This window comes from Podarcis cretensis (assembly GCF_951804945.1).
Source record: "Podarcis cretensis genome assembly, chromosome: 7".
Classification (NCBI taxonomy): Eukaryota; Metazoa; Chordata; class Lepidosauria; order Squamata; family Lacertidae; genus Podarcis; species Podarcis cretensis.
The window spans coordinates 33,505,820-33,530,485 of NC_137176.1; the positions used below are offsets into that span (position 1 = coordinate 33,505,820).

Here is a 24,666-nt window from a genome sequence, read left to right on the forward strand (position 1 = left end):
GGAGATTTGAAGAGCAGGGAAACTCTGTTGTTTAATGATTCCTCCTTTGATGTTTATAGCTTCGAGTTGCTGTTTTGTTGTGAGGTGTTAATAATTGATTTGGTTTTTTTGTTTTTTGTATTTCATTGACCGTCGGCTGCTTTAGGAGTCACTGAGTGGTAAGGAAACTGTATAATGGCAGAAATAAATAATAATAATAATAATAATAATAATAATAGAAACAACATATACTTCCATGGCCTTAAAATGCAAATAATACCTTATCACACCCGTACGTAAGAACCACACTGGGACAGACCAAAGTCCAGCATTCCCAAATGTCTCTGGGAAGCCAAGCATGGCACTTAGAAGTGGTTTACTGCTTGAGCAATGTGCCACTGCCTACCTCATCTGAAACAAAACAAAACAAAAAATCAATCATTTTTTTATTGTTATTATTATTATTATTATTATCATCATCATCACCACTATTGGTTTAACATGGTGATAATCCAAATGAAGGATTGTGGATGGCATCCAGTGGTGACTCTCTGCTGACAGTAGGAATCCATCAGCAGAACAAGCGGAGAGCAATTTTTGGCAATCACGCCCTGTAGCATCCCATGCCCCAACTCCTAAATCTTTTTCTGGAGGGTCAGCTACCCTCTGGAAGAGATTTGAAGGCACACAGGGCACTGCAGGAAGGAGAGGGGACCACTGAAATCCGCTTCTAATAAAGTTGTTGAAGTTTTCTTTTCTTTTTTTGCAAATTCAAGACGTGTAAAGGGTAAAGGGACCCCTGACCATTAGGTCTAGTTGCAGACGACTCTGGGGTTGCAGCGCTCATCTCGCTTTATTGGCCGAGGGAGCCGGCGTACAGCTTCCAGGTCATGTGGCCAGCATGACTAAGCTGCTTCTGGCGAACCAGAGCAGTGCACGGAAACACCATTTACCTTCCCGCTGGAGCAGTACCTATTTATCTACTTGCACTTTGACGTGCTTTTGAACTGCTAGGTTGGCAGGAGCAGGGACCGAGCAACAGGAGCTCACTCCGTCACAGGGATTCGAACCAACAACCTTTTGATCAGCAAGCCCTAGGCTCTGTGGTTTAGACCACAGCGCCAAGACGTGTACTGCAACCCTATTCCAACCCTCTTCTGCTGACAGATTCCTTCCGCAGGAAGTGGCATCATTGGGTGCCACCACTTATCTGTTTTGTTATCTCTGCCCTTTGTAGATGGTTGTGTTTGGGGAAAGGAATTTCTGGAAGATTTGACTCTTCTGAAAGGGAATAGCTATTCATGATTTTTAAAAAGAAAACTGGTGAGCCTCTTCCACCCTACATGTTTATAATCCCTACTAGCGGTATGTGACCTGCATCCCTTGGGAGGTTCTGCTGCTTACCAACCAACTTTTGCTGCATTCATTCTGTATTTAGACCTTTGGAGCCTTCTCCTCAAATTCCTGAAATGACACAATTTTAAGAAGTTAATTAGCTTGGCTAATGCTAAAATCTGTGCACTCATGATTTAATAAAGCAGGGAGAAATTTCAGTGTGGCTTAAAGGGGTGAAAGATGCACTGAACTTGGGTTCTCATGCTATCCACCTTTCCCCCCCATCATGGGTAAGAATTCCAATATATATTTAAGATGCTACTTGATACAGTGATTGCATTTAAGGCATACATTAGTTCATTATAAATATGCAGTCGTTCGCAAAGTTGTACCATGCTTTCAGCACCTAATAAACCAAGCACAGAAAAAGCTAAGAGACAAATTTCTTAGAGATTAAGGAACACAATTTTCTCGCGCATGCATTAACATTTTAAGAGTGTAATCATGCAAAAGCAAATTTTCTGCATACGTAAAAACCTCATGCTTAATAATCTTTACACGCTGCCTCAAGAGCTATTTTCAGATTAATTTAGGAAATATCACTGAAGTGCTAGACAGACTGCAGTGATATGCTCTACCCTTTTGAGTACGGTTCATCTTCACTAATAAAACCTTCATCAAAGTGCATTGTCTTAATCTTTAAAAACAAACTCAGCTTAATTCGAATCGTCTAATTGCAATAAAAAACTGGAGCTTTTCTCTCTGGATGCCCTTCTCACCTGATTATATGGGGAAAGCCTCCTAAACAGCAGACCTTTGAAGTATAGGTTCTTATTTTTCTTCCATCAATCAAACAAGATGTACTTTGTTACGCTGTTGTAGAATTCCGAAACTGCTATGATCTTCACAATGCAACAGGCAACAACCCTCCAGCCCAAAGTTTTAAGCACTTCTAAAGCAGAAGAACTAAGATCTCTGCTGGAGACAGCTATTGCCAGTCAGAATAAGCAACACAGGGCTAGGAGAACAAATAGTCTGACTTGGTATTAGGCAGCTTCAGGTATATCATAACTTCTACTTGATGGTGCCCGCCACCCAAAAAAACAGAAAAAAGGCAATTGATTTATTTCTATTACTTTCTTCATGAAAATACCATGGCAGTAAAAAATCATTAGTGAGAATGTAACTCAGATACTCACTAAAACAGATAACCTTTTTTGAAGGTTCAACACAATTAAGTATAATAAAAACCATGGTGGTAATTCATGATTCTCATGGCAGGGAGAGTGTACATATGCAGTAGGTCTGGACGATACCTGGTTTTTAACATTGTGATATATCACCAGCTAAACATTGTGATATACTGATATATCACAATATCCAATATAAGGATGGAGGTATGTACAGGCACTGGCTTTTCCTACACACACACCATGATTCCTGATGTATTGCCAGGTCAAAAATTATAAAAACAGTATCACGGTTCAATATCACTTCAATCCAGTTTGGGACAATATATTGTTATATCGCCCAGTCTTAAAATGCAGTGAGGTTCCAGGTTTGTATTTCTAAAAAGCAACCACCCATTAGCACCACATGCTCAGCCATGTTTAAACTAAGACTCTCCTCCCTGAAAGAGAGGGGAGTGGTTGTGGGCGGGAGCCCGAGCACCGCCCAGCAGGGGGCATTTGCCCCCTGCCTCCAGCTCACCTGGCTGGCGCTCACGCCCCCCCCATGGCCATCCAACCAGGTGCCACGGAGGGGGCGTGTTCAGCAGCCTTTTGCTGCATCGCCAGCCTTTCCCTGGCCTCATTCCTCGTCGTCCCGTTGCGAGTCACCCACCCTCCACTCCCTTTTAGTTAGGGCCTAGGTCATTGGCCTTGCTATGGACCTTAGGTTGGTCGCCCTGGTTGTCCGGGGGGCCTGGTAGGAGTTTTTCCATTTGGCATTAGGCTTTTTGGTTTTTTCGCCTACCTCGTAGCAATCGTCACAACTTTTGTGGTATTGGTGGGTAGGTTAGGCATTGGAATAATGTGTTGTGGTGTGTCGAAGTGCTAGGTGTGGCCATCGCCTATGCCTTCAATGTTTAGGGGTATTCCGTTAAAGGAATCTGGCAGTCGTGTATTCTGTCCGATGCCTGCTTGGCGGGAGGCCATGGCACGACCCTCGGTGACAGCAGGAGGTGAGCCTATAGTTGGATCAGCATCAACAGGCTCCACCTACTGGTGAATAAACCCACTTGTTTCGATCCAATGCCTAAGCCAATACCTTTTCATTACTGTAATCAATAAAGTTGTGGCCTTTTTCTAGCCCATTAACCTTATATCACGTGTCCTTGTGTCTTCATTTCACTTCGCGGGGTCGGGTCCTCGAACCACAACTCTTGACTGTGTGTGACATAGCTTCCTCCCTGCATATCTAGTAATATGAGGGAATTAACCTGTTCAGACCTATTACAGTTTAGAGTAAATATTCAGGTTAGACAAGGGGAGATATTAGTGTTTAGGAGACGTGAAATTAAAAAACCCACACAATACACACAAACACTCGTATGAGCCTACTTCGTTCTCCATAACTGATCTCCCCACCCCATAAAAGCACTATAAAAGCTCATGTTTGGGCCTAGGAGCCCTCTAAATTTACATAGCACATCAGAATTCTTAGAATCAATTGGAAGGGACCACGTGGATCATCTAGTCCAACTCCCTGCAGTGCAGGAATCTTTCACCCAACATGGGGTTCAAACTCATGACCCTGATTCTCATGCTTTACCAACTGAGCTAAGAGGCCTGACCAGGACCACAATTTGCCTCTTCTGGTCTGATTAGAGCCCTGAACAGGACCTGCCCTCTTCACAGCATTGTGCTGGAGGCCCCACTTGTCAATGAAATAAATTTGCTTGTAGCAGCAATGTTGCTATGATGTTGGCGAAGATAGTCAGGATTAGAGTACCATAGCCATCTTTCTGATTTGTGAGCCTACTGAACACCCCATCTTGAACACAACAGCTCCGACTGTGGCGTGACATGGCCCCAAGGCTCAGAAAGCATGACAGCCCACAGGGCTTATAATTTGTGGCCTAACAGTTTTGTGTCCCTGACATTAGTGACCTTTCCATTCATTGCCTTTCACTGGCCACATTCCAGTGAAGGCTTGTCAGCAAGAGCAGTGATCTTCTGGCAGTGAATGCCAGAAATATGGTCCCTTTTTAAATTAAGGGGAGGACACTGCCTTTTATTTTAGAGTGGAGTGCTGTGGTGGCACTTGTGACAACCCTCCAGATGTGGAACTACAAATCCCATCAGCCCCAGCCAGCAACAGGGATGATCAGAATCGCAGTCCAGCAACATCCAAAGGGAGACAGATTGCCCATTCCTTGTGCAGTGGTGGGCTGCCAAAAAGCACAAAAACACACACAGTTTTAACAACGGAATATGGCGTCTAAACATTTCACATCTCCTCCTTCCGCAGTACCTTTTCTCCATATGGATTCCAGGCACAGGTTAACGTTATTGGATTCAATATTCCCAAATGACTTCACTTGCGTGTTGTATGTTTCATCTTTATTGGTTTCTAGAGCTGACTTAAATTGCGCAGTTTACACAAACCAAGCAAAATCCATCCCCTGGAAGCAGGAGAGGGGAGGACAAAATTAAGGCTACCAAACTTTGTTTCCTTTTGCCAATGGGAAAAATTATCAGGATGGATTAGGTGGACATAATTTGGGGCAATAGCTTGCAGTTTTTACTGACGTTTTTATTGCTGGTGTATAGAATTTAGAATTAATCAGATACACTGTTATTTCTCTCTTTCACTCCCTTCCTCCCAAATGAACATAGGAAGGGCCAAATTTCTTTCAATCGCTGAAATTTAGCGTGCAACTGAAAAATGTCAAGGCTAGAGGCACCGCAGGCGAGCTGTTAATGTGGGAACAAAAGGGAATTTGGCCAGTTTAATAACAAACGATGGTGGAGCTTTCCCAGAGATGGCTTAAGCCCAACTGGCCCTTTCCACCCCCAGAGCTACAGTATATATGCCTTTCAAGGATTTGCGGTCTGGCATAATCAAGACAGAGTAAACTTACATTCCTAGAAAGGAAAGAAATATAATTAACCAACACAACAAGGTTAGGCAGTATAATGCCCTAGGTTAAAATAACACCGCAGTTAAGAAGTGCTCAGTAAGCAATCAAAATCTATAGTGCACTGGTCTGTGCTGATCCAGGGAAGGAACTCAGAAAACTACCAGTACATTATTATCTTTTAGGTACCCTGTAGAGATGGTTGTTCCTGAAAATATGAATAAAAAAAGATTTGGGGCCAGGGAATGGTGTGTGTTTTAGCATGTTTTAATACTTCCTCCTGCAGGGTTTTTTTCTCTCACTGTGTCTCTGTGTCACTTTCCATTTTCTTTAGTACTATAAATCAAGGCTTGTTTTTGAAAAAAGAAAAAAAGATGTGGTTGTTCTACAAGTAAGGAGATTGAAAAGAGCAAATATGCTATGGTCCTCACATGGACACTCTTAAAAGCATCACGTGGTAGCTGTTAACAACACTATGCAAATTCCCTACCAAGTGATCAATGTATATAGGGAAAGGTGTGTGATTGAGAAACCTAAGCAAAAGAGCAGAATGTTGAGCCAAGAATCAGATCCCTGCAGAGAGCTAAGCCTTTTATGCTGCACCAACTTACCTGCTTCTCTCTGAAAAGGATTTGGTCTCAGTGATCCATGCCTGAGTAATGCCACACTTACCACTGCACTCCATGAGCTCTCGTCCACACTTTTGTTTGTCCTGCCACTTTGCCCAAGGGAAACCTGCTCCTTACTGCTGAACTGGAACAAACGTCCATCGGGTTTTCCACAAACTGACATTTGCTCCGATTCAGCAGTAAAGAGCAGGTTTTTCCATAGAATGCAGTGGGGCTAATGGAAAACCACTCAGAGCCATTCTTTCCGGGCGTGAGACAAGCAAAATGTGGATAAAGCCTACTCTGGAATGCCTTGAGGATACAGTTTAGAAGCTACCACTAGTGCAAAATTGTTTCCTGACAGACCCAGGCTGGCCACAAGGAGCACAGTACTCCCAGGGAATACAGGAAGTTACATTATTAAGAGATCAAACTATTCATCTTTCTAGCCTAGTAATATCTACCCTGTAGAGGCTCTGCAGGATCTCAGCCAGAAGGACGTTTGACTTCCTAGCATATTTGCAAGGATAACATGTAAAGTGGATCATATTCCGGGAGAATTTCCCCTTTTTGAATAAACTGCAATTTAATGGCCAGTATTTCTCTCTTGGATAAAACAAGTCTCGGGCAGACATGCAACTCATAATACAATCATAGAATTTTCTGCTGCACAACTGACATTCCAAATCACATGGGGAGACTCTTAAGAGTTCCCTGGTTCAGACTTCCTCCCTCCATTGGTTGGCAGGCGATTGGGGGGTGGGAAGAATTTAGCACACTCGTCCCCACTCTCTGTGCTAGCTTGTAGGTTTCACATGCAAGCAGAGCACCCAAGCAGGGCTTAGGAGGCATTGCATTTCTGACCTTCACTTCTTGAACTGCTGCTGAGGTGGTAATGATTTGATTCATTTTTGAGACTTGAGGAAACAGCTAATACCAAACACAGTATCAATATCAGACCTTTGAAAGTGCCTAGTAGCTATTTCCAAAAACATCTGGGGGTATGGAGAACCCTGCTGGATCTAGCCAAAGGCCCATCTGTCTCAGTGTTGTGTTGTTACTGTGGCCAACCAGATGCCTTATGGGAAGCCTGAAAGCAGGAGTTTGGTGCAATGGCACTCTTATAAGAGTGGAACGATCTCCTTCGGGAGGTTGTGGACTCTCCTTCCTTGGAGGTTTTTAAGTGTGGACATCTGTCATGGATGCTTTAGCTGAGATTCCTGCATTGCAAGGGGTTGGACTAGATGACCCTTGGGGTCCCTTCCAACTCTACAATTCTATGATTCGCAGGAACTGGTATTCACAGGAATAGTGCTCAACTCAGAGATCAAGCCCCTGAGTCATTTATATAGCACAGCACTTGTCCTAGGTGTTCAAAAGGTTCTTCACCCATGAAATCTAATTCAGACTTTACCTTGGTGTAGCTCTGGGCTTCTCCAGCGTTTCGCCTGCCGTCTTCATAAGGGCTCCTCCAGTAACTTCACTTTGTCCTATCAATAATAAATGGCCCACAGTGAGAAATCATATCAAACTTAAAGGAGGAAGGGGAAACAGTGTAAAACAGAGCTTTAAAATCCTGCTCACATATAAACAATAGGAGCATAATGAAAATATGCCTGCTGAGGCATCTGGTTATTGCCGTTGTAATAACACCATTCATAACAAAAAAAAAAAAAAAAAAAAAGGGCAGCATGCCACACAAAAGAAAGGCAAAATTAAATTTTGAAAAATACAGTACGGCTCCTGCTGCCAGACCCATCGAGCTGAGACCACACACCTGAGAGTCAATTACGGAATTCTTACAGACCTGTCACATGCTGCACTCACTGTGGGGAAATGACAAATGATTGTTTGCTACATGTCAAACCATCTACAACAACATCAGCATCAAGCAACATTGCCATGAACCTCCCCTCTTTCTATGCACCGATCCTACAGCAGCTAATGTGGGGGACCTTGGACAACTGGATGTTGAAACCCAATAATACTAGAACCCAGGGTGGTCAAAGAGGTTGAATGGTGGGAGAAGTTCTGAAAGGAAGCCGTTCTTCAAACAGCACATAGAATGGAACTTGATGCCTCAAGGTGCAGCAAAGGCCACCAACTTGGACAGCTTTAAAAGACGGAATAAATTCATGGAAGATAAGGCTATCCAGGGCTGCTAGCCATGTTGGTCATATATTTTCTCCAGCATCAGAGGCAAAATGCTATGGGTTATCAGCTGCTAAAGAGCTTTCATGCCCTTCTTCGGGCTTCCGACAGGCATCTGGTTGGCCACTGTGGTAAACAGGATGCTACATAGACTAGATATGCCTTTGCTCCTCTCCCGTAGGCCTCCTCGTATGCTAAACTGAGGAAATAGCAGCACTTGTTCTCTTGACTGGATGTGTGCACAATGGATGTACAGTACTTGGGCAGGGGGAGAATGGAATCCCTGCAACAAGTTGTGTCCCTTGACCTTTTTTGCATGTACATTCAAGCAGTATGTCAGACAGGAACCCACCCGCATATACCAGAACTTATGGGCATACAGTTTTTTATGTACAAAGGTATTTGCATAGACTAAGTCAGGGCTTGTCAGCATGATCCCGTTTCCCCCATTTGTGTTCAGTTGTGCTAATGTTTGCAATTAAATTATCTATGGGAGTATATGTATGAAGAAGATCAATTGTGCTAAGGCTAGTTCTTGCACTGTTTTTCTCCTACACACCCAAGGAAGCTGACCTTGGCTGTGTGCACATCACAGCTGGCCTGGACCAGACATGTCCTAATAAGCTGGCGTTCCAAAAAGAAGCATGTTTGTTATGAAATAAATTATAAGAAACTTCCATGCACAACTCCCTCCCCTCCTCCACCCACATGTAAAAGTCTGTCCTATTAAGTAGAGGCTTGTAAAGGAATGAGTGGCTTAAGAAAAAAGAATCCCCAGTAGGTGCTATGCTTTCTATAAATGCTATTATAGATAAAATAAAAAATAATCAATCACCTCTCTCAAACTGAAATGAAACAAGACTGACAATTTGGAACAGTGCTCAGTATTGTTACCCAGAAAAGTAAAGGTAAGTCACATGGCACATGCAGTTGTAGTGCCAGTTTCCTCTTAAAGCCAGCCGAGGGACCTTGCAAAAAAGTTGCTGGCTCCTGATCTCCTATAAGAAGTTACAAGGGGACTAGTGTTTGGGTCTGCACCAACCTTTTGCTTTTGCAAACATTTACCTTGACATTACTACTCATGAAAACATACTAAGCAAAGCTCTGTTTTGGAAATTAGGAACATTTTTTTTCTAAAAAAAATATGATTAAAACTCCAGTCCGAAATATATTAAATTGGAATGCTGCTGAAATCAATTAGATTTGATTTAGGGAAAACATAGTTAGGACCAGGCTACAACTTTGCTTAAATATTACTTTAATAATACTTTACTAGAATATGACTTGAATAAAAAATAATAATGTGTATCAATGGTTTGCACAGTTACTATCAATGAGCTATTCTGAGTTACACTACAGTTTCTGTGACTATGTAGTTCATACAGGGCTGTCTCCATGTTGGCTCCACCTTGGCAAAGTGTTCTCTGGTGGATCCCTTTCTGTGTTGAAATCCCACCCACTCCCCTACCCCACAATGAGTTTACCTAGCAACAGCTGTCAAAGGAGCCCATCTTCCCACCCGAAATGTTTCAACATCTATACAAAGCCACTGGGTGAAACTGTAAATAGCGTTAGGGCTGGGTGTAAGTCAGGCATAGGCAAACTCCGGCCCTCCAGATGTTTGGGACTACAATTCCCATCATCCTTGACCACCAGTCCTGTTAGCTAGAGATGATGGGAATTGTAGTCCCAAACATCTGGAGGACTGGAGTTTTCCTATGCCTGGTATAAATCAGTATGCATACAGAATGATAGGATTGGAAGGGATTCCAAGGATCACCTAGTCCAGTGTTTCCCAACCTTGTGCCTCCAGCTGTTTTTGAACTACAACTCCCATCATCCCTGACTAGCAAGACCAGTGGCAAGGGATGATGGGAATTGTAGTTCAAAAACAGCTGGAGGCACAAGGTTGGGAAACACTGACCTAGTCCCACCTCCTGCAATACAGGAATCTCAAGTAAAGCATCCATGACAGATGACCATGGATGGACAGATGACCAGCATCACATAGCACAGAGATACATGAAAATTAAAGAAACGTGGCTCGTTTGTCTGCTTGAGTAGGGAGTTTCCGACTTATGTCAGAAGCAATGGGGTTTTTTTCATCACAGGAGGGAGGGAAGGAAGGAGGGTTGGGGGCTCAGTGCTGCTCATGGCATCCTTAACCATCACCGATACATTGGTTGAAAAGCACTGCCCTAAAGAATGATAGCATTTATCCATTAAGAGTAAATAATAATAATAATAATAATAATAATAATGTAGGATCCTCAATACTTTAGAGCGTTGTGGGCTTCTACTAGTGGAGTGGGGCTCCCCCCTCTCCTCCCCATGCCCCCCAAAACTGGCTCCAGGGCAGTTGGGAGAACCCCTAGAACAGCATATGGGGGAAGGAGAGGGGGACTGTTCCACTTGGCAAGCGGAAAGAAAAGCTCGCCCTGATGGAACGATTGACATAGCACAACATTGAATTCCTTCCCCTGTATGCTTTTAATATCCTGATGCATGTCCACATGAACCACAAATGTCAAAAGGATATTAATTTAATCTCACTCCTTTTTTTAAAAAAAATACTTGTGTATTATATTAGACTCATTAATTCAGTTAACCTGTGAATCCTTGGAAATATATGTTTGTTATTTGGAACATATGCTCAACTTAAATTACTTGCAGAAATTCCAGTTTTACACATGATAAACTAGTTGAGTGGGAAGTGAAATGCTTAAAAAAAACAGCTGACACCCTGATCTTAAGCATCTGCATTGGCACATCCATCAATCCCTAGACCAGCCTTCCTCAACATTGCATCTTCCAGATACTTTGAACTACAACTCCCATCAGCCCAGTCAGCATGGCCAATGGTCAGGTATGATGACACATGGAGTATGACATATCTGAAGCGCACCAGGTTGGGGAAGCCTGTCCTAGAGCCTTCTGTTTCCACTGTCTCTTTCTCTGCGTCCAATATGTTTAAGCAAATGGTAGGTTCTTGGATAGGATGGATGCATTCCGGTTGGGAAGACGGCTTTGTTCGGGGACTGAATCTGCACTGACAGATGACCTGCACTGGAAACTGCATGGGGGGAGCATGGCATCGTCATTTCTGCAGGATCGCTCTGTGTCTTTCAACGCCACCTACTATGGTAACCTCTGGATTCTCTACCTGGGTTACAGATGGTTTTGCGACGGCTTCAGCACTATTTGAAAGGCAAGTTCCAGAAGGTGGTGCTGGGGGGCCACTGCTCAGCCTCTTAGCCTTTGGCCTATGGGTCCTATGGAACTCCCATTTCATCCCCTGCGCTTGCTATAGCTACTTTAAACCCACTGGCAATGGCCACTTAAAAGTATGGAGCACAAGCTAACCCAGGATAGCAGTCTGAGGAACTAAGGGGAATCAAAGCCACAAGAGACAATGTTTTAGGCCATGGGCAGGCAAACTAAGGCCCGGGGACCGAATCCTGCCCAATCGCCTTCTAAATCTGGCTCACGGACGGTCTGGGAATCAGCATGTTTTTACACGAGTAGAATGTGTCCTTTTATTTAAGATGCATCTCTGGGTTATTTGTGGGGCATAGGAATTCATTCATTTCCCCCCCCCAAAATATAATCGGGCCCCCCACAAGGTCTGAGGGACAGTGGACCAGGCACCTGCTGAAAAAGTTTGCTGACCCTTGTTTTAGGCTTTACTGACAAAATTAAAACAAACTCATCATTGGGGCGAAATGGCATCAATATCAGATTAAAAGGTAAAGGTAAAGGTACCCCTGCCCGTACGGGCCAGTCGTGTCCAACTCTAGGGTTGTGCGCCCATCTCACTTAAGAGGCCGGGGGCCAGCGCTGTCCAGAGACACTTCCAGGTCACGTGGCCAGCGTGACAAAGCTGCAACTGGCGAGCCAGCGCAGCACACGGAAACACCGTTTACCTTCCCGCCAGTAAGTGGTCCGTCGACCTTTTGATCGGCAAGTCCTAGGCACTGAGGCTTTTACCCACAGCGCCACCCGCGTCCGTAATATCAGATTGCTGATCGTCTAATAAAAACATGTAACTTTGTCCCTAAGCTCAGCCTCCTTATGTGGTGTGAGGTGGTGTGCCTCTGAATAGCAGTCATGGGAGAACATAAATGCAGATAGCTCTGTTGCGTTCAAGCCCTGCTTATGGGCTTCCTATAGGCATCTGATTGTCTACCGTGAGAACAAGATGCTAGGGCAGGGGAGGTCTTTTGCTTGATGCAGTAGGTTCTCAACAACCGGCAAGTAGTGTAGCTCAGAGACCAAGCATCTGTCTTATATGCCAGACAAACAAAAAGCAGATCCCACAAGCCTGAAGAGCTACTATTCCTGATACGGATTATGGAAACAAGCCAATCAAGTGCCTACGCAGCCACATTCTGTCCATCCAATCACTGCTCCAGAAGTGCGTAGGACCAGGCACAGTGCCCTCCTCTACTGGTACAATGCCACAAATAAGAGTTTGGGTGCTAGCCATCACAAAGAAGCTCAAGACCTAGTACCAGAATGTCAAGCACTGAAAGTGTTAAGGGCAGGCGTGCATCCCTGAAACTAGCTGGGGAGGAGGTGGAGCCTTTGAGAGTTCTGATATGTGATATTCTAAGGACCATTTGAGCATCTCAGCCACTGCAGTCCAACTCTGAATGCTGGTTTTTTTTCTATTGCCTGCCTCATGAGGAAAATGGCTCTTGCTCACTTGTAAGGGACTGCAGCGCAAGCGGCTGTTTGCACTGTGGCAATTCAAGTAATTCTGTAAGTCTGCTTTTTTTTCTGCTAGTAACAGCCTGCAAGGAACTCTTCCGAATCCGTTGCCAAATGCAGAATGCAATAAAGGGTTAAATGATACACCAATTAAACACAGCAGATATATAAACATGGAAATTTATATCTGAATCAGATTGGATTGCACAAATTACTGAAGACCACATATTTTCACGCAGTGATGTGGACTTTTGGTAGGCAGCAGCCTTAAATGGCTTGTGGGTGGTACTGACCGCACCTTTCAAATATACAATGGTACCATGCAAAAATTTTGACAAACTTTCAGCTAAAACTGTGGAAGCTAAAAATGCAAGGAGAAGCACTCCATCAACAAACAGATTATGTAAATTAAATGCAAAATATAACATTTAAAAATCGTATTATAAAAATGTATACTGGGTGTAGTTTGTTAAATATGCTTTTGCAATAGTAGTCAAGTATGCCAATAGACGACATCTCTACCACTAAGGCAAGTTAGTGCATAATTAAGAAGTCTTGTAGTTGAAAAGAACTACTGCATAATTTTGCATTTATAAAAACCACCTTTTAAATATTCTTTGAATCTGCTGATACGAATGAAATTTTTTTTAATGCATTTACTCAAATTAACAGTATTTGCACCTCAGTGCAGATTTTCAACCCTAATATATTCTAGCTCCCCTTACTATTTCAAGTGCATTCAGAATCTGTCTGTATCTGAACACATAGTGACAATCTTGAATTCCACTTTTGGATGCAGTCCTGTAGTTTTACATGAGAGTAACCCCCACTGAACTCAACAGGGCTTACTTCTGAGTTAGGCATTGCCCTGTTAGGAACCAACTGTCACTCAATTCCTCTGTCTCTCCATAGTAATGGCTAGTACTGAAATTTAGTACCAAAAGAGCACATTCAGAATATTAGCATGTTTTGATATTGTCTTATATTCAGTTCTTTCTTTCTAGAAAAAGAGGTGCCGGTACTCACCATGAAGTTTCTACAGTAAGTGCAGCACTTTTTAACAACAACAAAAAGAGGTGCTGGTATTGCGTACCCTTGAGTGCCCCCGAAGAAGAAAAAGCACTACTTATATTGCTGCCTAGTTGATTAATTTCAAAACCCCCTCCCAAAATGGTCGGAACATTTTAGTTTAACCAAACATATAACTATAAAATCACTGGATAAGAGTTGAATGAATAATAACAATCCTCAAAGCCACGTACACAGTTTTCATCTGCTTTGTTGACTGCAACCATTTTCAGATTATACACTTAAGTAGTCGAACCAGAACTGTCACCGGCAGCATAAAGCTCTTCTATATTGGAATCAGATAACCGTCCAAATGAGGGGAAGGGGGGGGGGGAGATTTAGCTAATTCAAAGTATATATACTGTACAGATTGTACGGTTGAAAATCTCCTGCAGTTTAAAGCACTTGAGCATTACGGTATCCACAAACCTGTAACAGAATTCCATCCTACGCCCAGAAGCTAAACAAAATCGCCAAGGATGATGGAAAAGCAGGCGTGTAACACATACATGGCTGAAACCATGAAACACATGGCTGCATTTTCTCCTGTGCCGTCGAAGTTAATGGTGCTGAACACCGATGCTACTTTTGTCTCTTTCTGATATGGATCCAAGATGCCAGGCATGGAGACCAGGGCAATGAAACTAATGCAGTCAGCCTTAGCAAATTAGGTAAATTAGAAATTGTTTGATGGCATTCTATTGTTGCCATTGTAATCACAGTAATTTTCATTGGTAATGGTGCTTCGTGATGAAGTGGGATTCTCACGGAATAATTGTGAAAGGTATACTGGAAGAATCGGCGTGTAGCATCTGGCTGCAAAAAGGAAGAAAAAAAGCTCTTCGGATTCAAATTGGCATTATATTTTATCTTGAAAATTTATTAGAGATTCACATCATGCCATTTTAAGTGGAAAAGGTGAAAGCAGAGTAATTTTGTTCTATGAATTATTCATAATTATTCAGACTGGGTGAAGCTGCCATCCAGGCACTGACAGTTTCTTCTGCTCTGAGCCTCCATTTACGCTTGTCATTTTTATTCCTTTATCTACGATCGCTTTCTTAGTTACAGAACTTGTCCTTTAGGGCTTCCTCTTCACAAAAAAAACAACAAAAACCTGAGTCTTTCAAATCAGCAAGAATGCAAAGGATGTGCTGCTTGCCACAAATCACAGTTCTCCACGAGCTGTCTTTTTCTCTCCCCCCATCACATCGCCACCCCCCCTCCAATAGCATTTTGAAAACCCACATCCACAACGTTGCCTGTTCTTTGATTAGATGGCTTTAGAGAAGAAAAAAGGAAAAAGAAACAGCAAAATACAAAAAAAAAGAGCGTGTTGCAACTGAAGAAGAGTTATATATTCTCCTGAAACAACAACCCAGAAGATAGTGGTGTTTTGTGCGTCTTCCTTTGTTGTCAATGTAACCCATTCTAGCTGCATAGCATCACGCAGAAAGAAACAACTGTTAAGGCAGGCTGACTTCAGTGCCCTCGCTTCCAATGTGATGAGGACAAGGACTGCGCTCACGACAGACTAATCCACACAAATATACACTTAGGAGGCTAAAAAAAGAGAGAAAAGAAAACCACAAGTAAATAGCTGCTTATGGAAAAGAAATGTAAAAAACAGAAACCAGCAGCAGTTGGGTAGCAAAGTGGAGCACTCGATTCTCACAGGCTGAAAGCGAAAGAGATTGCAATCCCAGAGATTCTCCACTTGATGGCTGGCTGTGACACTGCTAGCCGACTGCTACCCTGCATCCATCCAAAAGGACGGGGATTGATTTAGGTCAGGGAGTCTGCTTTCTCGCTTGAGCTTTTGCTCTAACCGGTGGGAGAAACTGTGGCTATATCTATAGGACCAGGAACTAATATATTACTCTGGGATATTGAGAAGGCTTCCGCAGCAGAGCACTTGCAAAAAAGCAACAACCAAAAAAACAGAAGGGGGGGTTAAAAAGGCCCCAGACAGTAACAGGTATCGTCTCCTTTGTCCTGTCCCTGCAGGTGTGTGTCGTTGCGGCGTAAGCAACTGTTCACATACAAGGCAGAAAAACCAATCGCTCTTCATCAGAGGCAATTTAGGTAAAAGGCTCCGAGCAGTGCGTGCCTCCGTTCAAGAGACGCTGCGAATGTCTGAAGCTAACGTGCACATCCAGGTGGTATGCTTCTCCTGGACAAAGGTAAAAAATGTACACCGCAGTAAAACAGATGGAAGGTTTTTTAATACAAAATAATAAAGCCTATGCTGCTCCGTGCCCGGTTCTAGGCGTCTGCTTTGCCGCACTGCGACTAGAAAACTGCAGCAGGGAGAGCTCTGGCACTTGCGATAATGTAGAAAGCAGCAGCTCTGTGACAAAGCAGTCAGCTGACTTGCACTGTTATAATTCAATGTCCTCTCTAAAAATAAGGCCAGTTTCTAAGCTAGCACCAGAGGATGACCCGGCATACCAAATCCAGCCCCCCAAAAACCTGCAGGGATGCAGTGGTGCCAGGGATTCTTCTATTATTACCCTAGATCAGATGTGTTGTTTTGAGCTGTTTTGCATGGGGTGACTTGTTTTTGGGGGGTGGGAGTCCTGCTGCTTTTAGTAGAGTTACCCTTTGGCATACAGAACTGTTTGCAGCGTTTCTAAAGCTGCTACATAGCTTTTAGCATCATCATCATCATCATCAAGTGAGGAGCAACAGATAGGCAGGAATGGGTTACAGAAGGTTTCCTAACATGACTCTGAACATGTCTCTGCTGCCCAGATACTGAAGTAATGGGTGCCGTGGGAAAATGCAGACCAAGAAAGGAACAGCAAATGCTAAGAGTCCAGGAGAAAGCTCTTTAGTCTTCATTATGCTGGTCTCAGACAGCAACCCTCCTCCTACAGGTGACAAACGTGCAGCAGTTCTCAGCTAAAGCTAACACGAGCTGATGTCTGAAAATTAGGACAGCATGCTGACATTACACATTAAAGCCAGTTTTAAACACGTTTAAGTGTCACAGTACCAAATCAAGGATCCCTGGGAACTTTAATCCTATGAAGGAGCCATGGTCCCAAGAGAGCATTAACATGAAAAACAACAGAACCCTGTGGCACCTTGAAGACTATTGTGACACTAGGTTTTTGTCAGCAAAGGCCTACTTTAGCAGATAGATCATTTTGGGGGGAAATTCTGGATGACTAAACCGGTTTCCGTCTAGTTGAAATGCGTACTGTGCCTGGGAATGAACACCAAAATATTTCATCCGAAATGGCCCAACAGAAGCGAATGGTAGCAGAGAAACCATCTTCCAGTCTACCCATCTTTGACTAGGGCTGCAATCCCATGCACTACTGCATTCAGAGGGCTTGCTTCTGAGGAAAAAAATGAGTTTGTTCAGAATATTAAGCTAGCATAGGCCTGATCCAAAAGGCCAGTCTCTTTGTAAAGGGTTCTCAGCCATCTAGTCTCCTTTATAATAATATAATAATTTATTATTTGTACCCCGCCCATCTGACTGGGTCATAGCTGTCAACGTTTCCCTTTTGTTAAGGGAAATTCCCTTATTCCGAATAGGATTCCTCACAAGAAAAGGGAAAAGTTGACAGCTATGGGCTGGGTTGCCCCAGTCTACGGTATGAAGCTGCAGGGTTTGAATCAAACCTTTCCCTGATCAACTAAGTAGCCAATGATTCCATCTCTCCACCAGCCACTCCTCTGCCACACTGACAGAAAATACTGCTGTATCCAGAAAAGTGTTAAGGCTATTGTTCTGTGGATGGGGAAAGGGAGAATTCATCACCCATGTCCTCTTTCACAGGACCAGCTACAATTCCAAACCTAACCTTGCTACACTTCAGTCATGCTCTGATAGGCTTGATAGCCTACAAGCCTGTGCCTTTCTTTGCTTAAATTAGATGTGCAGAGGATCCTGCAAGGGCTGAGGACTCCTGCCAGGTGAATTGCTGGCAATTAGATTTGCTGCCACCTTAAAAAAAGCCCAGCACAGATGTGACTGTAGGAAAGGTGGGAAATGTTTATTTGCTGCTGACAGCCACAGTCTTAAGGATGTTGCTATATAGCAGGAGTCAGCAAACTTTTCCAGCAGGGGGCCGGTCCACTGTCCCTCAGTCCCTTGTGGGGGCCAGACTACATTTTGAAAAAATAATCATGAATGAATTCCTATGCCCCACAAATGCATTTTAAATAAAAGGACACATTCTACTCATGTAAAAACACCAGGCAGGCCCCACAAATTCCCGGACCATACGTGGGCTGGATTTAGAAGGCGATTGGGCCGGATCTGGCCCCCGGGCCTTAGTTTGCCTACCCATGCTATACAGATACAAGTTTCTTTTTTAAAAAAATTAAGTTCAATGTTTTATTATATTTTTATATACATTGGAAGCTGCCCAGAGTGGCTGGGGCAACCCAGTAAGATGTGTGGGGTATAAATAGTAAAATTATAATTATGGAATGGGGTGTCCCTATTTTCATTGGAGAAATGTTGGAGGGTATGGTACAGCTGTAGTGCATCTAGCAGGTGGCTCAGTGGTGGTTGAGTGTCCCGTGGTGGGTAGTGGTATGGTGGTAGTGTGGCAGAGCAGGGTGGCACTTCCTGTTTTGCCTCAAGTGGCAAAATGAGACTTACCACCCCTGACCTCAGGATTTCAGAACTTGCACCTTACCACCTCCACCTTCCCCCACCGCTGCGGGGCTCTCAGCAGCAGTGGCTGTGGCGGTCACAGCCTAGGCGGGTCTGCAAGCAGCCAGTCTTCCTGCAGCTGAGGAACCCTGCTGGCTGTGGATGCTGTGATGGATGCCACAGGGGCTCCTGCTCCAGGTGCGCCAATCTCAGCCTGGCTGGCACGAGGCTTGCCCAGTCCGCTGCCAGGCTTACCCAGCATCAGGTCAGGTGAGTTCCCTGGACCCCTAATTGGGAACCACTGGTCTAGAACATCAAGGATGTCTGTCTATGCTCTGCTAGTCAATAGAGTTTCAGGTGGAAAAGGTTGGCAGGGAGCTGGAAGCAAATCCTCTGTTGCCCTGCAGCTCTCTGAAGCTGCCTTTGGAAAACAGGAGGAACACCGTGTATCCGAAATACCCTTCCATTCACTGCTCCCAAAGCCAACTTCCAGACTGCATTCAGGAATGTGGGAAATAAATCTCTTTCATCTCCTGTGACCAAATTTAGCATCCACCCACCTCCCACCAGTCTCCAACATTCTGCTTCTTGATATTAATAGGGATGTGGGGAACTGGGTTTTATACAGAGAGATTGGAAATAGGCCAGAGAAAGCTAGCTGAGACACACTTCTGTTGAAATCAGCAGGGCATCTGAACACCCATGGGGCACTTCACGAATTGTAAGCATCAGTCCTACTAGAACACACATGCACGACAAATGCACATGTGTGACAAATGCAGACATGTCTGTTCCCCCCACCTTGATATCTTGTGTAGGAAAGTCATCATGTATCAAACTGCCTAAAATGCACTACATTTTAGTGCATTATATATATAAAATTCCATGTAATTCAATATTATTGCCAGGTACCGACTCAGCAATACATCTTACTGTTTGCCTCTTTCCTCTGGGTGGCCGTGGATTTAAATGGTGATTTGCTCACAGTCACTGCAGGTTTCTGATTTATTAAGCAATAATGAATAAAAGAAACATGCCACCCTGCTTTCCCTATTAAAGACAACTATTGCATTACTTATTTATTTGCACTCTCCTTAAATAAAGTTCAGCTCAGACGGATTCGAAGAGTAATATTCTGGGCCAGATGTTCATCTGAAGTGTTGAGAGGCTAGGATGAGATGGGAAATTTGAAAAAGGGTGGCAGGGGGGTTCTCTTAAGGTTGCCTGTTCAAATGAGTTCAAAAGGTAGGGAGACAGAAGGGATTCTGTTATATTGCAGCCCACGTAATATCAATGGAAGGGATCAATATAGAGCATTAGAAAAGTGTAGGGTAAACCAAAAGACAGGAAATCAAAAAATGCTGCTAGCGCCCCCCCCCCCCCCAGCATGTTCAACAATGGTGTTTAAAAAGATCCGAATGCACTTTCCCACTGTTAATATAGAGAGAAAAAGTAAAAGTCTTTTGTAGGGTCAATCCTAGGCCACTGAGCCTAGCTTAAGTTAAGGCCTTAAAGGTAAAGGTAAAGGTACCCCTACCCGTACGGGCCAGTCGTGTCCAACTCTAGGATTGTGCGCCCATCTCGCTCAAGAGGCCAGGGGCCAGCGCTGTCCGGAGACACTTCCGAGTCACGTGGCCAGCGTGACGAAGCTGCTCTGGCGAGCCAGCACCAGAGCAGCACACGGAAACGCCGTTTACCTTCCCGCTATAAAGCGATACCTATTTATCTACTTGCACTTAGGGGTGCTTTCGAACTGCTAGGTGGGCAGGAGCTGGGACCGAAGGACGGGAGCTCAGCCCGCAGCGGGGATTCGAACCGCCAACCATACGATCGGCAAGTCCTAGGCACTGAGGTTTTACCCACAGCGCCACCCACGTCCCAAGTTAAGGCCTTGTGCCTGCTTAAATTAAAGTCTTGGTTTTTTTGTTAGTTCTGCAAGGAATGAGTTTTGTTTAACTTGGTGAAATCTAGGCTCACAAGGGTCAAATCTGATAGTATTTAGGCACATAATATAACAGATTAGGAGATGACACAAGCCTAAAGATCTTATCTTTATGTGATCAAGTCACAGCAGCTGGCTTCCCCTAGCAGCTTAACTCCTTGCTTCCTACCATTTATTCTCTCTCTTGCTTTTATCTCTGCTTTTCCTTTCCAACCACCCCTTGAGCCAGTTTTGCACCCTAGCACTGAGAAAAGTAAGATATCAGTGACGAAAACCCTGCACCCTACCCGATGAGAACTTTCAGACATTTTTGTTCACCTGCGGAAATTTTCAAAATGCAATTCATTTTTTCATTAATTGATGAGTGAAACAAAACACACGAAAAATGCATTAGCATTACTGCAAATAGCTGTTAACCAGTAACAAGCACATATAAAAAGCAAGATAACGAGAGTGTGCCATAAATATATAATTTCACTATTAGATCACAGAGACACTCTGAAATTCATTCTAGGAGTCCATCTCTAGGCTGAACCAGCAGTAAACTAGGCATATTTTTAGTTGTTTGAAGACATACTTGATAGATGAGTTTGGAGTAAATTCATGCAACTGAGCCTAAAAGATCAGCAGGGACACATTTTCAGCAGTGCTTACCTCTATGCCAAAGGGTGGGGAAACTTTCTTAGCCTGGTGGGCCAGATCTTTATTTCCCTCACACTGCCAAACCAACTTTGACAGGAAGGTGGGGCCACCCAGCTACTAATCATCTGATATCCTACTGATGTCATGTGACTGACACGTCCCCCTACACCAGGGGTAGTCAACCTTTTTATACCTACCGCCCACTAATACATCTTTCTTGATGGTAAAAGCCTCACCTTCAAATTGTTGGACCAATTTAAAACTGGCCAGGTGCCAGTTCCATTTGCTTATATAAGCACACGAACACACAGATAAAACCCCAGGCATAATGAGCATGTCAAGTGTTGCAAAACAAGGGAGATCAGGCACCGTCCTGTTCAATAGGAGACATAAATGTTTATCAGTTTTGATAAACTCTCTTGCTTGCACCGACTGTATAAATGAGCACTGTGGAAAGTAATAGCTGCAATGTTCATTGCAAACTTTTAGGTATTATATGGTGCCAGTAATATCACAGACATTGTGAGAAAAGGTTTGCAGGTCTGTATTTTGTTTTTTGTAGCAGTGAACTGGTCTTCTGAAAATTCACAGGTGTATGGTATATACACAAGATCATGGTCCCCTTTTCCGTATGCGGCTACAACACCCATCCATGGTAAATGTTAATTGATTTGGTTATTGTGGTAGAAGTCGTTATATTAAAGGAGAAATTTTAATTAGGTGTGAACTGGAAGAATGCTTATATGGCTTCTCTGCTCCAGTTGCTTCCTGGAGCTCTCTCTTTCCCCTGTATCATTCAAAACAGAGTTGTGCTTTGAATACAAGTCAAAAAGTAGATTGGGGGTATGTTTGGAGTAGAAAAAGAGTACAGCTGGAAACAAGAGTTGGCAACTACTCCTTCCAGATACTGTTCATAATTCCCCTCTTAAAGCGGCTTTTCTTCCTCACTGCCAGTTTTTTGTTTATATGCTTTATAAGGCATGCCGTTTCTGCAATATGGTGCCTTTATTATACTTTATATGGCATGCAATTTCTGCACAATTAAGCAAAGCATGAAAACAAATTGGCCTAGTTTTTCCACATCTGTGGCAATGTAATATGTGACTAGGAATTTACCCATAGTGCATATCTCCTTAGGTGTTGTATATTGTACTTATTAAGAAGTAATTAGAGATAATTTTGACCCACAGGTTATCTAGTGTGGCAAAATATGCTGTGCAGGTAACTTTCTTCTCATCTATGCACTGTGTTTTTCTAGCCACTTAACATTACAGTGGTACCTCAGGTTAAGAACTTAATTCGTTCTGGAGGTCTGTTCTTGAATTTTAGACCTGAATACATTTTCTTGAAAGATGAGTTCATTACTAAGACTTTTAAGTTTGAGTATTGATAGTCAAATAATGGCTAGCATTTTTTTGCTGCTGCTTTCAATCCAGTCAATTTAGACAGGATTGTACTTTCTGCTGTACTGCCCATCACAATGATCACTCTCCACCTACCTCTGACTGACACTGTGCTTTCATGAGCGGGACTGTAATACTGTATTGTAGTATTTCATGTTTTTGAAGCCACCAAGAGTATGTCATTGTGAATCCTATATAAATGCTATAAACAAATAAATGGAAAGCATCTGATCAATATAAAGTTCTGGTCTGTTTGTGCTATTGCTTCAAAACCACACTTTACAATTTTGTGCTAGTCACTAGTACAAAGACCCTTACCATTGCTCCTACAGTATATGCTCTTAGCTTTGTGTCCTAACATTTGGCTTCTCCACACTGTTCTACTGTCAGTTCCAAAAATAACATTTAAGTCATCCTGTAATCTGAAGTTCCCTATCTCTTATCAAGGAAGATGCACACAAGAAGGTGATGGACTGAAGATGGAGGGTCCTGTTTGAGGGTCAGGGCAGAGAGGGCCTCCCAGAGGGGCAAGCTCCCAGGCAGTGCTGGATTAAATCCTGTGGAGGCCGCTAGGCAGCCAAAATCTCGAGGGGGGGGGGCTCATGCATGCACTCTAGTGGGATAACATTGAACTAAGAAAGTTCAACTGTAATTTTCTTTCAAGATCAAATCAATGTTATTGTGATCCATTGTTGCAGGGCACATAAAAGACGTAGGGCCCAATAGGCCAGTGCCTATTCTACCTATTTATTGTTTCATATGTGAAAAACTTTCAATGAAAATTGATTACAAAAATAAAGTTTAATTGAGCATTTAAAAGTGACAGACACCAGTGATTCACAGGAAACTGAATTCTATTATCAATACCATGGTTTGTGCATTTCCCTTTACTTCTACAGTCCTTGTTCCTTATTATGGAACCTCCATGAGTATTTATTGATGACATTTGTCTTTCCATTCAAAGATGCCCAAGGCCACATTCAAAATTTAAACAACAGGTATATACAACAATCATACCACACCTCTGACTGGAGAGTAAATCTCTTTGTCTGTTGGGGCCCCAGTACATATTTCTGTGGGGGACCAATTCCACCTCCCACAACAGTGTTTGGACTCGTAGCAATCATTGGTCTCAGGAAGAACATGGGGACCTTGTATGCAATCATTGGTCTCAGGAAGAACATAGGGACCTGATAAGAAACAAGCAACCACCATTATAAATACAGTACCGGCCCCGTCTCTTGCATTGCAGCCTCTTTTTCTTCAGCTGAATATAAAACTTTTGGCCCCAGATGGTGAAAACGCTTGAGTTTGAGGGTCATGCTTAACAGGGTCCATTTAGGGAATTAATGCTCTGCACACACAAGTGTTTTTAGTCTCTAAACAACAAACAGAATTGATTTCCAAATGGTGGCATTAAATCCAAACTGCTAGTGCGCAAACACAATAGGGCAATGTACTAGAACTGAGTCAGAAAGCAGCTAAAAGGAAATAGTATTCTTGATAGCGAGTAAACTATTAACCGACACAAACTATTGCAGCTGCAGGTAAAACAAATGAGCGATAACATTGCACCTGGCCTTCAATAAAATGTTCTCTGTGATTTAACTAGGGACGGTGATAAGTGAGCATTTTCTAGCTTGGTAATTAATACCAGAGAGAGAGAGAGAGAGAGAGAGAAGACTTTGTTGTTTTGTAGGAACAGCTGATAGTATTTTACTTAGCACAAACTTTTGTCTCTGTGCAGATTTATGATTTACAAGATGAGAAGGTCTGTGTGAAGAACAAACAGTTTGGTACATGGTCTGGAATACACTGGTTGACTTATCCAGATCAGTGCCTTTCAGATAAAGACAATAATCCATGTTAAGTGAAGTAACAAACTAGTCTTTCTTATATAACCGTTCTGATTTCTCAAAAACTTGCCAGATGTTCCTAAGGTTAACTTAAATTACTCTTAAGTGATTTGGTTTCCACCACTTCTTGAAATCACCTAGTAGTTATTGGGGGGGGGGTGCCATTTTTAATGTCTCTTTTCAAAATTTTAGAAGTATTTTTATTGCTGAGTTTATCACTAAGACATAGTGGCAAAATTATTATTTTAAAAAAATCAACATGCATGAACAAAG

At 43.1% G+C, this 24,666-nt stretch overlaps 1 protein-coding gene across 7 annotated transcripts in view; it reads right to left on the minus strand.

Annotated features, from left to right (window-relative positions):
• LOC307220152 (uncharacterized protein) overlaps positions 1 to 24,666 on the minus strand; it is an 87,598-nt gene that overhangs the window by 56,885 nt on the left and 6,047 nt on the right. For 2 of the 7 annotated variants that reach the window (XR_013840719.1, XR_013840721.1), the window contains exons 2-4: positions 7,418 to 7,493; positions 1,384 to 1,443; positions 288 to 390 (exon numbers count right to left, since the gene is read on the minus strand). Coding sequence is in view for 1 of the 7 variants with exons in the window: in XM_079983858.1 (XP_079839984.1) it covers positions 1,384 to 1,443; positions 7,418 to 7,493; positions 23,560 to 23,688; positions 23,728 to 23,752 (290 nt within the window). In the remaining 6 variants the exon portion in view is untranslated. Of the gene's footprint in view, positions 1 to 41; positions 168 to 259; positions 391 to 1,383; positions 1,444 to 7,417; positions 7,494 to 13,890; positions 13,908 to 14,361; positions 16,236 to 23,559; positions 23,689 to 23,727; positions 23,816 to 24,666 lie in introns of those variants that run through there. The other 5 variants (XR_013840717.1, XM_079983858.1, XR_013840718.1 and 2 more) reach the window with 5 other exon arrangements.